The following is a 15,689-nucleotide window of genomic DNA, read 5'->3' as shown; positions in this document are numbered from 1 at the left end:
ATAATTTGTTTTATCACAGTCGTAACGTCAAATGACGTAATTCCTCACTTCTCTTTCATTTTCTTTAACTTGTCGAGTTGCTTCAAAAGTTGAGGTCTCGTACATAAAGCCTTCTTAATCGTTTCATCCAATAGCTCCTTTTGGTAGAATGGCGGTATCGGGGTATCTTCCAAATGGAAGGTGTGTATTCGCCCTAACGTGTCTCCAACGAAAACATTATCACCGGATGGTGAAAATTTAATATACATTAAAGATACACTAGGAGGAAACGTGTATTCGGCACAAGGTATATGCGTTTTCCGGCGCAAATCCCAAATCGATAATACATTACCACTAGCTGATATCAAAATTGTCGAATTAATAGGACAAAATGCAATGTCAAATACAGCACTTGGACAGTTCAATGTCATTATTACATCATCCATACCTTCTATCCACAGCCTAATAGCGTTATCGGCACCACATGATACTAGCAATGAATCCATAAACGGTGAATACTCCATACTGTACACAGGCCCCGAATGAGCCCTATAAACATCCATATGTTGGTTTAAATAGTGTGTCGAACATTTGTGTATACAACCTTCATCCGTTCCGACAAGATATATGTGTTCTACTAAAGGATGCCACTTCATACACAATGCAGCGGGGTACCTAGTGATAGGAACGTCGACTTTTAAACATTGTTTGGGTGTCTCTAGACCTTTCATCTGCCCTTCAACAGTCGATATACGCATCATAGGTGTGCATATGAAATCATGAGTTTTGGTACTAGTAAATCTATTAATTCTTCCATCTTGACAGGTAGTCATCAAATATTGGTTATCCTTATCTATGTCACGCCAACATATTGCCCAAATTGGTTCAAAGCATGGGTTTGTATCTCTTTTACTCCTTGCAATTGTTTTTATTGTATACGAGGTGACGTCTAAAATTAGGACATCGCCATTTGCAAATCCACATCCTAACCAATTAGCATTTTTATCCGAAAATGCTACTGAAGTTAAGGGATCTTGAAAATGATATGTTCGTTCTGGTTTACAGGGATTTTTAGTACACCATATACATACTAAACCAGAGAACTGATCAGCATATGTGTACTTTCCATAGCCTACGGCTAGAATATTTTTATTTTTTGGGTTGAAAGATATGCTTGTTATCGGTCGGTTAGCAGTTTCATCACATTCAAACGTCCAAAGAGGTTTCAAGGAATAAATATAAATTAAATCAAGCGAAAGAGGATCAATACTTACGAGGCCACGAAACTTCTTTTGTTGACTTGAATACTCGAGGGTTGCAAGAACACGTTCTGTCAATAGAACAGCGTCAAAGAACTCTGGTGTGTTTCCGATTTCAGAAAAGGTTTTATCTCTCTTGCCATTGGTGGTGTCTACTACCTTAGTTCTTTTGCGAAGTAACGTCGGTGCCGCTGACTGGTACATTACCATTTCATCAGGCTCCTCCGCTGGTTTCACCCTCGCAAGTCTAGCATAAGTATCGTGCATATCCCACATTGATGCGAAAACAATGGCATTCTTCTTTTGCGGTCTTGTAGTCAATGTATGACGAGTTTGAGTCACAAGTTGTTCAGTTTGCGTCTCCTCGACAACCATTTTTCTATTTCTGCCTTTGCCGACTGTTATATACTGATAAAATTCGTTTTCTTCTTCTACAACGGCAGCTTCCACAGTACCTTTTTCGAAGGTGAAGCATGGTAGTTCAAACATAAACTGAGTTTCTGTTTCTTTAAGAACAATAAGTACTTCTGGGGGATAAGACATGATAGGATAATCTTTCGGCAGATAAAATGCTGAAGGTGCTAATTCTAAGTCAACGTCGTCTGGAATGACCCCTTCTTCGGTGTTTTGTGTGTAATCGATATGAATGTCGTCAAGGGAGATAGTGGTGGCGAATACTTTCATACCCATATCAGCTGTTGATTTAGACTTGCCTTTGAGTGCGACTTCGCTACGTGCTCTAGGTTTACTTTCAAAAGCAGCGTGTGAAAATGTGTCAAACATAGTGACGTAGTCAGGATCCACAATATCGTCAGGTGTAAAGTCTACGCCTTTCTCTATTACGTTATGATTTTGTCTTGCTTCCATAAAAGAGAAGGTGGCCCTACTTACTTTCGATAGGGAGTCAGCAATACTTAACTTTGATGGATCAGTGGTAGCAGTGGAACTTGGTCCCGTGGATACTTCAGCACTCTCGTCTGAAGCCATGGCTTAGTATTTTTTTGAAACGGGATATTAATATTAAATTATATTACAATTACGCAACGTTTGAATATAATAACGACGCTAATGGTAAATATCTATTGACAAAAAATCATAATGACAGACAATAATATTTAATAGTCTAAAATTGACGTTACAAAATATAGATAAAAACTTTGATGACGCCTGCTTTTTATTTTTTCAACTTATTTTTAGTTTAGATAAAATCAGAACAGTTGTTAAAAGAAGTGTAGCATATCGCACGAAGTCTCATCGGTCGTCGTGCTTTGTGGAGCGCGCTTCCGCCCACACATCCCGAACATTTTGCCTTCTCCTTATAAGACGTGTGCTTTATTTAGGTACTTATTTAACAATGCTGGCTGTGAACAAAGAAAACTCGATATCGATAACTTTAACAACCTCAATGAGTACCAGTAGCAAAGTACTTTAACAATCTACTGGTCCTTAAACGCTTCATATGAGCCTTCTTTCGTCTTTTACAATCTTAAATAAGCAGCAGATCATAGCTTTCTGTTAGCACAGGCCTTTGGTTGGAAAATTTGTCGATTTCCTTGCGAAATTTAATTCGTACGCATGACTACAGAGTCCAGAACCGCACGCTTAATCACCAGTAGCGTACCAAAAGATGACGCTGCATTTGTTTTAAATTCTCTTTAAGGACATTTGCAAATTAGTGAGAAAGGCCTTGATTCAGTACTAATACTTTCAAAGCTTGTGACTAATGTATGAGTAACGCCCTTTGCAAGTTTGTGCACCTCGTGGTCCGTGACGTACCCTCGTCATCAGAGCGTGACGCTGCAGCCGTCGCATTAGTGCTTCAGGCGCGTGCCAAATAGCACCTGCTCAGATATGAAGAGGTTTCTGCAGAAGCTACGTGAGAGTAAGTCATTTTTTTTTAATTTTTGACTCCATAGCTACATTGTTGACACAAATTTTATTGCTTCTAGACTGGAATAGGATTAATTTAGTAGCAAACAGAAATTAATAATTTTACATATTTTATTTATTGCAAGCATTGAAGTCATGCTCAGAATTTCTTTATTAAAACAAGACAATGTAATTGCTCTACCAAATGATTCAATGGACGGACAAACAACGTCATACGTGATATGAAAAGAGGTAGGTATTCCAAAGCGTGATTGCCAAAAATTCACCGTTCTATGCCAAATTCTATTGCGGTAATATTCTACTACAATTCTACTATTTTAAATGTATTATAACCTACTCTGATATTTTTTAAATGTAAATTAATTAATACTGTACTTACCATTTACTCCTGGGAATTGAAATCAGCACCTTCAGATTATACGTCATATGCGTTAATAGCCGTTAAAGCGGCTTTGGAATGCAATACTAGGGATAGGTTCTTTGCCTTCCTGGAAAAGTGTCAATTAGCACTATTGCTAATAAATTCTCTTTATTGTCTCATAATTATATGCTTTAGTTTTTCAAAAAGAAACCTCTAAATAATTTCGGCTAATACAATATATTATGATAAAACCCAACCTTATAATTAAAGATTTTAATGATCCGAACATTGTATCAAATCTGAAAATTGTTACGTCTTTAATTTGATTATTATACATTTATAAACATTTATTTTAGATATGTATGTATGTATCCAAAAGCAATCTTTATGATAAATTAAAACTGAAATATCCACAGATATCTTTACAAAAATGTAGTTTGTCAAACAAAAGTAGTAACAATTCAAACAAGCACAAAAATGCCAGATATTTTGCATTACTTTTATCTTTGAGTCTATCAACATTATTAATAAGACGTATCCCACGGTCTTCTGGGAGTTAATTTTACTTAAAACAAATAAAGATCTTTGTATATGTACATCTGGGTACCTAATTAATTTAAAACATAGTCATTTGCATTTATTAATTTAAATTTTCTGACGTTAAGAAACCCGTTTGTAACAAAAAGTAGGTGAGTTCGTGATCGCAAGATAATTTAAAGGTGTAAGTCAATTTTGGAATTCTTTCGCCGGCCAGGGTGAGGACAAGTATGTTACAGTGGATACAAAACAGTAATTCAATTGCTACAATTTAAAAAGTAATACTTAAAGATATACAACTCTATAACTATAGCACTGGCAGTTTGTTACCCAATAAAACTCAGTATTAGAGAAGAGGGACTAAAGCAAAGGAAAAAAAAGTTTTTATTCGCTTTAAGTAAGATCATTTTCATTCCTAGGTGTAAGATCTAGAAACCCTTTTAAGTAAAAAATACCAGTGTCAGGGTTGCCAGCTCTTCCATAAACAAACTTAATTCTTAATTCCTTAAAATAATTACAGTATTTAACCGGAAAAGTTCTTGTTCCTAGTGAAAATAACTTTTACGTAACATACCGTAAAACTTACAATGATTTCACCCTAACAGAGTCCTGAGAAATATATGTATATGACGTGTCATGTTAATTCATTAGAGGATGATCTAAATTATCGAAAATGTAGTTTTACTATACGAAAGTTATGCTGTGGCGTCGGACCGGCTGGGTCGTAGGTCGCCGGCGCAGACTCCACGCCCAGCTAATTGCGCCCACAAATAAATAATTTTTATCCATTTCATAAGTGCACTCTTGACCGTACATTTTTCCACGTTCAAGTTTTCTGCAAAGATCGGAATTCTGCGTGTGAAGATTTATATCATTTATTATTTTCGTAACTCCAACAATTTACTTACCATTTAAAGATTTCGCTCAAATAAATTATTTCATGCACTCTTTCCATATATTCGTGAAATATGGGTTTATATTGTTTTGTTATTGATTGATACTAACAGCATCGATCACTTTTGGTTAACGTTATTTGCAATACAGGAATTAAAGCAAAAACAATAACGAAAATTGTGACATCATCAACAAGATGGACCTACCTATTTGGACTTTAAATTAATCTAATTAACATTAAGTTCCTCGTAAGACTTCAAACTAAATACCTCAAATTCTTCTAAATAAATAATTGTATAAACAAAAAGCTTCTATAAAATAAATAGTTAAACATGCATTGTTAACATCTTAAATAATGTGCAATACTTGATACTTTATGTGATAGATGGTTGCAAATCTAAAATTATGTGTTAAAAATCGATTTTCCGATTTGTATAGCATACTTGTAGCTAGCTCGCATTCCAGACGGTAAATATTTTTGCTAAACACGTATACCGGGGCTATAGATAGAATTTAACACAAGAAACTGCTAGTAAAAATTGTTTGGAAGTCTTACCATGTTTTGTTAAATTATTTTGGCTCTCATTGCTAAAGACTTAAATTAGTACGCAATGCTATAGCCCTTTCAAATTATAATCAATAATATCAATATATAAACGGCTTGAATACCTGTGCGAATTTTATTATTTTTTGCGCATAACCATTGATTTTTTTAGCCATAAATTTAAAGTATAGTAACGTAAGATTTTCTGTAATGTATGTCGCATTTGAGTTAAAAACGTCTTCTGGAAACTACTTCATTAAATTTTATGACACCAGGCACAGGTGTATTGTCATCCATCCATCCAGGCCGTTCTAAAATACGACTTTAAATACGAAACGGTAAACTATAAAAAATGCTAATCATTTTATTTCTATTGTGATTTTCCCCCGTAAATAAAGACAATTTAACAATAATGTTCCGGTTTAGAATTTAATAGCCAAACCAAGACCTTAAATAACTTGTAAGTAGAATGCTTGGCGAATTTATTTGTATCTAGCTGTCAGTCGGAGGCTGATCCATGTCTAATTCAAATATCATTACTTATTCGTCACAGTGCGGAGATTTGCGACACTTGAAAGTGTTCCACTGACCGCAAGATTCCCTTTCATCTACTATTTAGAAATCTATACAGAGCTCGGAAAATAACGTTTTATTTAAGACCATATAAATTACCAAAATTGATCAGAGGTCAGTTTCTAGATACTGGATACCACAAGACAAATAAAACATAACCAAAAATAAGTAATTAGAAGGTAAACTAAGATAACATCAAATTAATTCGTCTGACAAAAATTGTCTTCTTGGATAGCTCTTCATCGCCTGTGCGAGAAAAATGTTTTTCAATCTTAATGTTGATAAGTTTTCGACGTACTCAGTACAGAACGAGTTACTATTTCATGGATTGCATTTGCGTGTCTTGTTCTTGCTGACTCGTATATAAAATTGGGAGGGTTCGCAAAATCAGTTTTTAAAAATTACACACCTAATAAGACTTAGGTATAATTTCTTTTGAATTTTTCATACATCTTCACATTTATTGTTTTAATGTACATGTATCACTTATCCCAAAATCCTATCCTGATCCATTATGAAACCATTCAGGAACAGTGTCATATTATGACAAATTGAATTCTAAAGCCAATTTTATGTATATTTCTGCCCAACTCATTTATATAGACGCTGGTGCAACATTTAAAACAATATAAAATTCCTCAAGGACTTCGGGAACTTCTAAAATATACTTTTATTACTTTCGTGCTATCGCTTACGCATCGGTTCATTCCCACGGCACAATTATCGAGAGCACCCTTAATTTCATCTCGGGCCCTACCAGTCCCGACCAGCTTTGCAATCATGAACTCTTTCGCACTTATCACTGATTGCATCCTAATATACCTGCGCAATTAGAGCTAAGATAAATATTTTGATGTAGAAACGTAGACTATTGATGAAAAAAATGTATGTCTAATTTTTTTTTATAGAACAAGGGGGTAACCGTGCTCGTGGAGGCTCACTGATGTTAAGTAAGGGCTCCCGAGTGCGTTGCCGGCCTTTTAGGAATTGGTACACTCTTTTCTTGAAGGACCCTAAGTCGAATTGGTTCGGAAATACTTCAGTGGGCAGCTGGTTCCACAAAGTGGTGGTGCGCGGCAAAAACTGCCCAGAAAAACGCTCAGTTGTGTGTCGAGGTGATACGGGTGGAATTTTGTATCCTGCCTCGACGTCCGATGATGAAACTTAGCTGCAGGTATTAATCCGAACACTCTTCATGGTAAATGCGGTAAAAGATGCAGAGTGACCCCACATCTCTACGCAAAACCAAAGGATCAAGCCGCTCGGAGAAGCATTGGTCGTCGAAGATTCGAATCAAGTGGAAGGATTTGGTACTAGGGGGCCCCCGTCCAGAGGTGCGAACAGTACTCTATGTGGGTCCGAATTTACATTGTATACAGATGCAAGCGGTTGCCCGGAGTGAAATACCGTCTTGACTTGCTGAGCACACCAACCTTTTAGGAGGCTTTTAGCCTGTCCCTTTCCAAATGACCGCGAAACAGAACGTCATTCGATATGTCAACGCCAAGTACTCTGATGCTGGCTATGGCTTTAAGCCAAATTTGAGCCAAAACGTAAGTCTTTCGTTACAAGTTCAGATTTTTAACCCCGATTAACAGAACTTATAAATAAATAAAATAGCATCATATTTTTTTTACTATTATTTTAAACTATTCATGAGAACTGCTAAATCATTCTTCGAAAAAGAACTAACACAATGCTAAAGAAAGCGACAGTATAGCTCTTGAGTAGCTCTAGAGTAGAATGACCAGTATTAGGATGCAACTAACGTATCTTCGTAAATAAATTCTTAGACAAAATCCAAAAGATCCTATAATTATTATGTATATAAAATGATAGGTAATCACATTACCCACGTTACACAAACAAAAATTAATTAATTTCGTATGTAATATGGCAATGTAGGAGTGATTATTACGTTCACATGTATCTTGTATCTGATGAAGGCGTTACTAACAAATCGTCTATGGGCTTAACTTTATAATTTTTTGATAATGATCTTAGTTAAGATGCGTGGGAGTGGGTGGGTTGACCCCTGCCCTCATGAGGTGGCCAATATATTTTTTGCTTATACACGAATTTCTTGTAAGGAAAATTTAATTTTTATAAGTAACCTACTTACATTCTTATGTTGTAATTATTTATAAAATTCGAAAGAAAGCTACTTTCGCGTTATGAAATAGGTTTTCTGTTACGGATATATCGCCTATATCCCGAAAAATTTTATGCTTCTGGTTACTTGTATATTTTATCCAAACTTCCAAAATATTTCGCGCCATAAAAATTATAATTTGACACAACAATGGGCGCGTGCACACAGCGTGTCACGGTGTGTCACTCGTACGCACGTTTTCGGCAGTCGTGAATCCTTCGCATTCCCTTCCGTAGGGCGCGTTCCTGGCATACCGATACTTTTTCCTTTTGGTATTGTAAATATTTTGATATCCTTTGTTACATTTTATAGATCAACCCTTTCGAAAGGATCTTTATCAGGAAATAGTGTTCAAAATGGAGATATACATAACCCATTTTTTTAATTTAATTTTGTTGTCTTTTTTCCCTTTCTGTGTTTATTGACACGGGGTACCACCAAACCTCGGATCCCTGGATAAAATGCCATAATATTTTTATGGCTACAAGTTGGATGATATTCACTAGGCATTATGTAAGCATTCTTAAACTCATTATGAATGTAACAAAACAGTCTTGAAACATATAACTCATTAAGAGTACAATGTAATAATAAAACGCTCATTTTATTTCCAAAAACATTACATAATGGTAATAAACTACACTTACAGCAATAAAAATTTAAATGAAATAATAAAAGCGTGAAATGAGAGGCGTTGTGGCGACGTGACACGAGCAAGAGTTTTAGCGAATAGCGGGATTATTGTGGTGTCGATTGTCGCGGATAACCAATACGTATCATTTTCCAATTTCTCCGAACGAAATACATACAAATCATGTTCCGTATATAAAAAGTAATTAAATATATTTATTGGGTTTCCGGCGAATCTAAATCCTTACCTTTCGTGTTATTTATACAATTAAAACCCCATTGTCAGCTCGTGTTATCTCCATATCTAAAATATAGTGATGCAAATCGTTTACATTTCTTAATAGTAGTACATTCAATAACAAGAATTATAACTACAAAAAATAAACAATGTTTCCTTAATAATACTTTCCTGTCTATACTTAATAGTACCAGTATCATCCCAATACTCATGCGGTGTGTGAAAAAGCACCAATCTTGGTGTCGCCGGTATATTAAGGCGTCATCTTAAAAGTAACTCGCAAAACATTATCGAAATTTGAGAATACTCTATTTGCTATTATCGTTTAAGTATAATTATTTCGCGTGCGGTTGGTACAGTGAAAGAGACGAATCAATTATGAAGTCCAAAGTAATATTTTTAACATCGACAAAGTAATTCCATGTGTACAAAGTTATTAACGAGTTACTTGGGCGGCAGTCTTCGAAAACCAATAGATTTTAATTACTCATAATAAAGTGATAAGAAACAAGCTAGAGCACATAAAAATATCAACTTTGCGTAATTATATTCGCATTACGATTTCAATATAGATTAAGATGCAGCATAGCAGCTGAGATTACATTCAAAGAGAAAATATTTCATATTGTATACTTTTACCGTTTGTATATTTTTATTAAGAACTTTTGATATAAAACACTTTTGATTAAATATAGAAGGGAAATAATGTATTCATGTAACCTAATATAATTAACGTATGTAAAGTAATCCTACAGCTAGCAATTAATATAACAAAAAACAATTACTAACTTTTAAAAATATATTATTGAATTGCAACTAATTCTATTTCCGAGATAGCTGACAGCTCTTCGGTCTCCTGTGATGTCCACTAACCTTTTTGCGATTTCCTTAAAAAGCCTTATAGCGCTAGGACCCGACGGACCAAGGGTCTTGACACCGAATGGGACAAAATCATATTCGGAGCCTAGACCATATTTGCATTGTTTTATATATAGAATATATTACAATTTAAAATTAGATTAAATATTTTTTTTATTATTAGTAACGTAATGGAGAGGTCCATTAGCTAAAGTAGTTGTTATAACGACAAAAGCACATAAAGCAGGATTTTATCCTCGTAAAACTTTTTTATTCCCCCAATAAAACTATTGTACTTTAAACTATAGACTAGTCAAAAACTTCTTTGTTCAAACGCAGGTGTTGAATGCGATCTAATTTAAAAGCGTCAAGTGGAATGTTTAGACTACCTTTTAGCACCGGTACTCATTACTACATTTATGTCTAGCAAACCATGTACCTCATATACTTTGCTAATTAGTGGTACACGCGTAAGTTTTTGAAAATATAACTAAAAAGGCTCTGTATAGTAGAGTATAAATTCTAATATTTTAAAAATAGGCTATTTATTAATTAGATGGTAAAGTTATAAACATGTTATATATATAGCAATTTTCTTCAAGTCAGATCCTAACAACTTCTGTCAGATATTCTTTAATTTAAATATGAAAATCATTGAACAAATGAACAGAACACAAAAACAATTCTAATATGTACGCATTTAATACTTAGACGTATCCTATATTCATGTTCTGTACCTATTAAATGCTATCAGTAAAGCAAGGCAATTTTTTCATACTGGTCAGACAATATCGATCGTTGATAATGAACGACCTTTGAACCGCAATAACATATTGTTACGCTCGTATATCTAAATTAAGAAAGTGAAGTATAATGAATGATTCGTGACCGAGGCACTGTCGAATGGCGAGCCTCAAGGCATTTAGCGTGCGTATTCTCAAACCGCCTCGTGAGAAATCGCGATGATTTTTTAAGATCCAATTATGGAAGTACCATATTAGCAGATAGACTGTTATAGACGAGAATTTGTTCTTATCCGTCTTACAGTTAACCTAATAAATTGATACAGACATTACGATAGACATAAAATGTTAATAAATGCTGCAATGGAATTGTTTAAGCCGATAAGGGAGCTATTATTCGCTGAATGTGCAAAAAAGCCTACAACGTAATGATAATAATTGAATTAATTTTATATACTTTAGCAATGTGACGTGTCAAGTAATTGAACTTTTCAAATATATAGCTACAAAAGTTCTAAATGTTTAATTTCGCTACGAAAAATATTCACCTCTACGCTTTCGTAGCTGACAAATAAATCTCCAATATATATATATCAAGACAATAATTTAGCTTGGAAAGGATCTCTGCCAGTTTCGAACTTGCTTCCAAGCGCGACGGTAGGCGGTCTCAAGTCATGACCGCACTCGTAGTTCGGTGGCTACATTGTTCGATCGGCTCATTGTTTATAATTGTTTATGCCCAATAATTCGCTCAGTTGAACATGGTAATAACTCATTAATCATATCCGACGGTGTTGTGTTTCATTTTATTGATTGTATCCCTTTGTAGAAGATTTATAGTGTAGAGAAATCGATTCGAAACATTTATGTTGGCATCATTCTAGTAGTTCTTTAAAAATAATACCTTGTTTTTTATAAAAAAGGTAATAACAATATTATATACTTTCAGAAATATTGTCAAAAGATCTCCCACCCCCTTACAGTGTGAATGACGAGGGATTACAAAATGACGAACAACAAAACGAGGTGAGTTTTATTTGTCACTTAAACAATTTTCTTAGTTAAACATAAAACCTATTCATTGTAACGAGATATGCATTTATTGCCATTCATTATCAAAAATCATATATATGTATTGGCTAATTCGATTATTATGTATATTCAATAATATATTAGTTCGAGACGATTCAAATAGTAAATAAATACCTATCGTTTTTCGCGCAACTTGAACAGCGCATTTCGTGTTTTTAAAAAGTAAATTCTTGAATTCGTGAATAGCAAAAAAGGTCTGCCATCATTACGCATTTTTCTGTATATAGTGTATTTAAGTGTCAGTAAAAATAATCTTCTCAATCAAATACTATTAAATCAACCTTCATGCTCTTACCACGCATATTTATGTTTCACATAACTTTAATACATGTTTTTTATAGGTTCCATCCACCCCGACCCCAGTACACGAAGTGATAGATCTATTAGCAAATTGCAACATCACCAATACAAGTAGCAATTTTTCTGAAGCGGAGTACGCTGAAATTGGTGATATGGGTCTATGGCACTCCACGCCGCTTCCACACAGGCACAAATCAAAAATATCTCTCACGTGGGTGCTAAAAGAGAATATAGATAAGAAAATCCATAGCGAAAAGTCTATATACACAGAGGAAAAAGATAGAAAAAGTAGAGAGAGACTGAAAAATGATTGGACGAATCGCAGATTCAAGAGTGCATGTGATGAATTCAATGGACTATATTCATGTTCAGATTCCAGTGATGAAACAGAATATGTAAGGAAGAAACATAGACACAGACACAGGAGAAAGAAGAAACACCCCAAGTTTGGGTACGATATAAAAGATTTGGACAGCTTTTTAAGTGAGGTATGCGTACATATTAGAACAGTGTTAGTTTTTATGAGTTTTATATACAGTCTTCAATACCGAACATAACGAAATATTTTGATTTATCATTTAGGAGGCCAAGGCCATAAGGTTATTCACCAGACGCTATAAATATCAAGGAACTAAAATAGATCAAAAAATAAACTAAACTGGGTTATTTTTTTATTTAATAAACCGTAAATTAATCATTAAATAAACAAAAAATAATTTTAGGTAAAAAAAACACATAAAAAACATAAAAGTAGTTCGTTTTGTTTAAAAATCAATTTAAATTAATCTCTGTTTTGACTTTAAGCAAACCCTAAATTGTATGTAATTTGCGAAATATCGATGGATTTTAATAACGTTTTGCGGTTAACGAGGGTACAGGTTATCCCATGTAATTTAAACCAAATTTTCGTACAATATGCTTGTGGTATTCGTGCAAGAATTTTCTCAGAAATCAAATGATATTTTAGGGCAAATATTACGTAAGCTTTGTTTCTTCTTAAGCTACTACATATAAGTATTCAAAGTATTTTTTGCATTTCAAATTTATCAATCTACGATGATACCGAATGGGATAATAAATAAAGAAACAAACACAACAAAAACAACACAACTGTAGGAAGGGGTTTCTTGCCCATTCTTCTCCAGACGCAACTTCTTTTTGGAAGGGCCAACTAGAATCATCTTTATATTTTAGTTAATGTTCATGCCATTTTAGGTTTTCTAATTGGAGTAAATGATTTGATTTGGAAACATAAAGATTATATGTCTTAAAGCTTTGATATTTCCGGCAGGCAACATTAGAACGTCCAGGGAACATACCAGTGGTGATCGCGTTCCCTACCACCTTATACCAAACCCAGAAAAATCTTCAACGAGAGTTGTCGTTGCCTTTGGGGACGGTGGTCAACGCAGTCTTTAAAAACCAACAGTGGTTGTATACGCAAACGCCACACGGCGATGAAGGCTACGTGTTATATACCGCCTGTCTTCCCTTGGGTATATTACCCTCAAGGTATAGAATACTGTTTGTTCTAAATAAAAATATGATTTATTTAATAATGCTTTACCTTAAACCAAAAGAAAACAGCTGACGATAATTATTTTGTGTGTCTAAACTCTAAAGTGATCGGTCTGGCGTTGACAAATTTAGTCCAGTTTAACCCAAAGAACGCAAAACTTTGCATATATTATGCCTCCAGCTGACTATCATCATTGGACGTCGAGGCAGAATATGAAATTCCTCCTCATCACCTTGAATTCCGTAGTTCCACAACTGAGAGTTTTTAATAGCAATTTTAGCCGCGCGCCATCGCTTTGTGGAACCAGCTGCCCGTCGAGGTGTTTCTAAACCAATACGACTTAGGATCCTTCAAGATCAAATATTACTAAATCTTAAAAGACCATAGGTATCATTTAACATCAGGTCACCTGAGTAATTATCAAATAACAATACTAAGCCTCACATTTTATATTATACTGAAAATGTGAAGGGGAGTTCCATACACCCCGAAAAAAACGGAAAGTTATGGTTTTTTCTCAAACAAGAAGATTTTGCCTTGTCTCAAATTAAAAATTTATTTTTATAGCAACGACTGCAATAGAGTAGTGAAACAATAATTTTAAGACCCAACAGTAATAAGTCTTTGGGTCAGAAGAAATTCCCTTGCGTTTACTTTTTGAACGCGAAGTTTAAATTAAATAATAATTAGTTATGTGTTTTAGGAGCTCCCTTCAAAAGAAAACTCCATGTTGGGAGAGCAGCACTGACTTGTACCCTCAGCCATGCGGGAATCTCACAGACACAGAGAAAGAGCAAATACGTGGCAGAACTCGTTCAGAATGTAACTACAAACGCAGGCGATATAGAAGCTCCTGCGCAGAAAAAGACTTTGATACTTTATACCTAAAAACAAAATCTGTGTCCGATATAAGAATCGATAAAGATTTTACAAGACAAATGTTATTAGTTGTAAACAGTGATTACGTTGGATGCGTATTGAATAAAACGTTGACTGTGTGTAAGGGTGATGTGGTTACGTTGGTTCCGGGATTGGGTGAAAGTGATGTGGACTCAGAGTGGTTTTATGTTAGAAAAAGCGATGGAAGTGAAGGGTTTATTCCTGCTGCCTTAACTGGAAACGGATTTATATAAAACAAGGTGGCATGGCGTATATCGTTCCTCCAAACATTTAATGAATTAAGTGATATCTTTTAGCTAAATTAAAAAAATATCTATAAAGTTATTCTTGTCTTTGACTATGGGAAAAGTCTTTAGTTCCCTATATTTTTATATAAAGTTTTTTTTAAGTCAGTTTTTGTTACATAATTTCATAAAAAATCGGAGTTTTAAAAGTCGTAACTAGCCCGACTTTGTTTTATCTAGATAGATTTACGAACAAATAGTTTACAGTGGACAGTAGACCAGGAGAAAATGTACTATTTATAAATAGTCCTTTTACCATGGACCCGATAAAACAATTACATATAAAGCTTTCCTGCAAAAATCTGTAGGTACTTTGTAAAGTACAAAAACTAAATCGCCGCTTCAATTACCTGTTTTAATTTATGACACTTATAATACATAAGTATTTAAATGTGCATATTCTATGAAGTATAATTATTAGAAGTATAGTTAATCTATGACATAAAACCGTTTAAAAAATGAATAATTCTTCTATTTTGTTAAATAAATGCGTTTTATTTGAATAGTTGTCTATTTTTGGGTTCGGTTTCACGTCAACAAACCTTACAGACTTGTAATACTACTCTGATACAGATTTTATAAAATTATTTTTATGTTATAATATAGTTTAATTTCTCTCTAGCTGCTACCAACGAAATCGACCGAATTCGAATTTCAAATAATTTTGATTCTATATTATGCAAGAAAATGAGAGCTGAGTCTGGCTACATATCCATTTTTAAGATGTGTCGGTTTCTTCCAGTTAGGGTTAATTTATTTGTGCACAGAGGTGAACTCGCAACAACATAGTTACCATGCGCTTAAGCACTAGGGTGACACTGCTTTAAGATTTCTTCTTTTAACTATTAATACTATAAAATACGTTATTAGAGGTAAGTTATACTTTTTCGCTATATATAACAATGACATTCTACATTAGCACCAATTCTTCAAAGC

General features: G+C 34.3%; 2 protein-coding genes across 2 annotated transcripts; one reads left to right on the top strand and one right to left on the bottom strand.

Annotated features, from left to right (window-relative positions):
- Positions 1-36: 36 nt before the first annotated feature.
- LOC110997927 (dynein axonemal intermediate chain 4) lies at positions 37-2,225 on the bottom strand. The gene has a single exon (XM_022266316.2). It carries the CDS (start codon positions 2,223-2,225, stop codon positions 45-47), a length of 2,181 nt encoding a protein of 726 aa, XP_022122008.1. The 3' UTR covers positions 37-44.
- Positions 2,226-3,023: 798 nt separating this feature from the next.
- LOC110997916 lies at positions 3,024-15,320 on the top strand. The gene is made up of 5 exons (XM_022266294.2): positions 3,024-3,120; positions 11,608-11,684; positions 12,092-12,538; positions 13,342-13,562; positions 14,273-15,320. Exons 1-5 carry the CDS (start codon positions 3,090-3,092, stop codon positions 14,700-14,702), a joined length of 1,206 nt encoding a protein of 401 aa, XP_022121986.2. The 5' UTR covers positions 3,024-3,089; the 3' UTR covers positions 14,703-15,320.
- Positions 15,321-15,689: the final 369 nt, after the last annotated feature.

Source organism: Pieris rapae, chromosome 11 (assembly GCF_905147795.1).
Source record: "Pieris rapae chromosome 11, ilPieRapa1.1, whole genome shotgun sequence".
Classification (NCBI taxonomy): Eukaryota; Metazoa; Arthropoda; class Insecta; order Lepidoptera; family Pieridae; genus Pieris; species Pieris rapae.
Note: the sequence above shows the minus strand (reverse complement) of the source record. Positions and strands in the feature narration are given on the sequence as shown.

Coding starts and splice junctions, on each gene's coding strand:
- LOC110997916 (XM_022266294.2), top strand. CDS start 3,090: ATGAAGAGGTTTCTGCAGAAGCTACGTGAGA. Junction 3,121..11,607: donor TCTGCAGAAGCTACGTGAGA/GTAAGTCATTTT, acceptor ATATACTTTCAG/AAATATTGTCAAAAGATCTC. Junction 12,539..13,341: donor TGGACAGCTTTTTAAGTGAG/GTATGCGTACAT, acceptor TATTTCCGGCAG/GCAACATTAGAACGTCCAGG.
- LOC110997927 (XM_022266316.2), bottom strand. CDS start 2,225: ATGGCTTCAGACGAGAGTGCTGAAGTATCCACGGGACCAAGTTCCACT.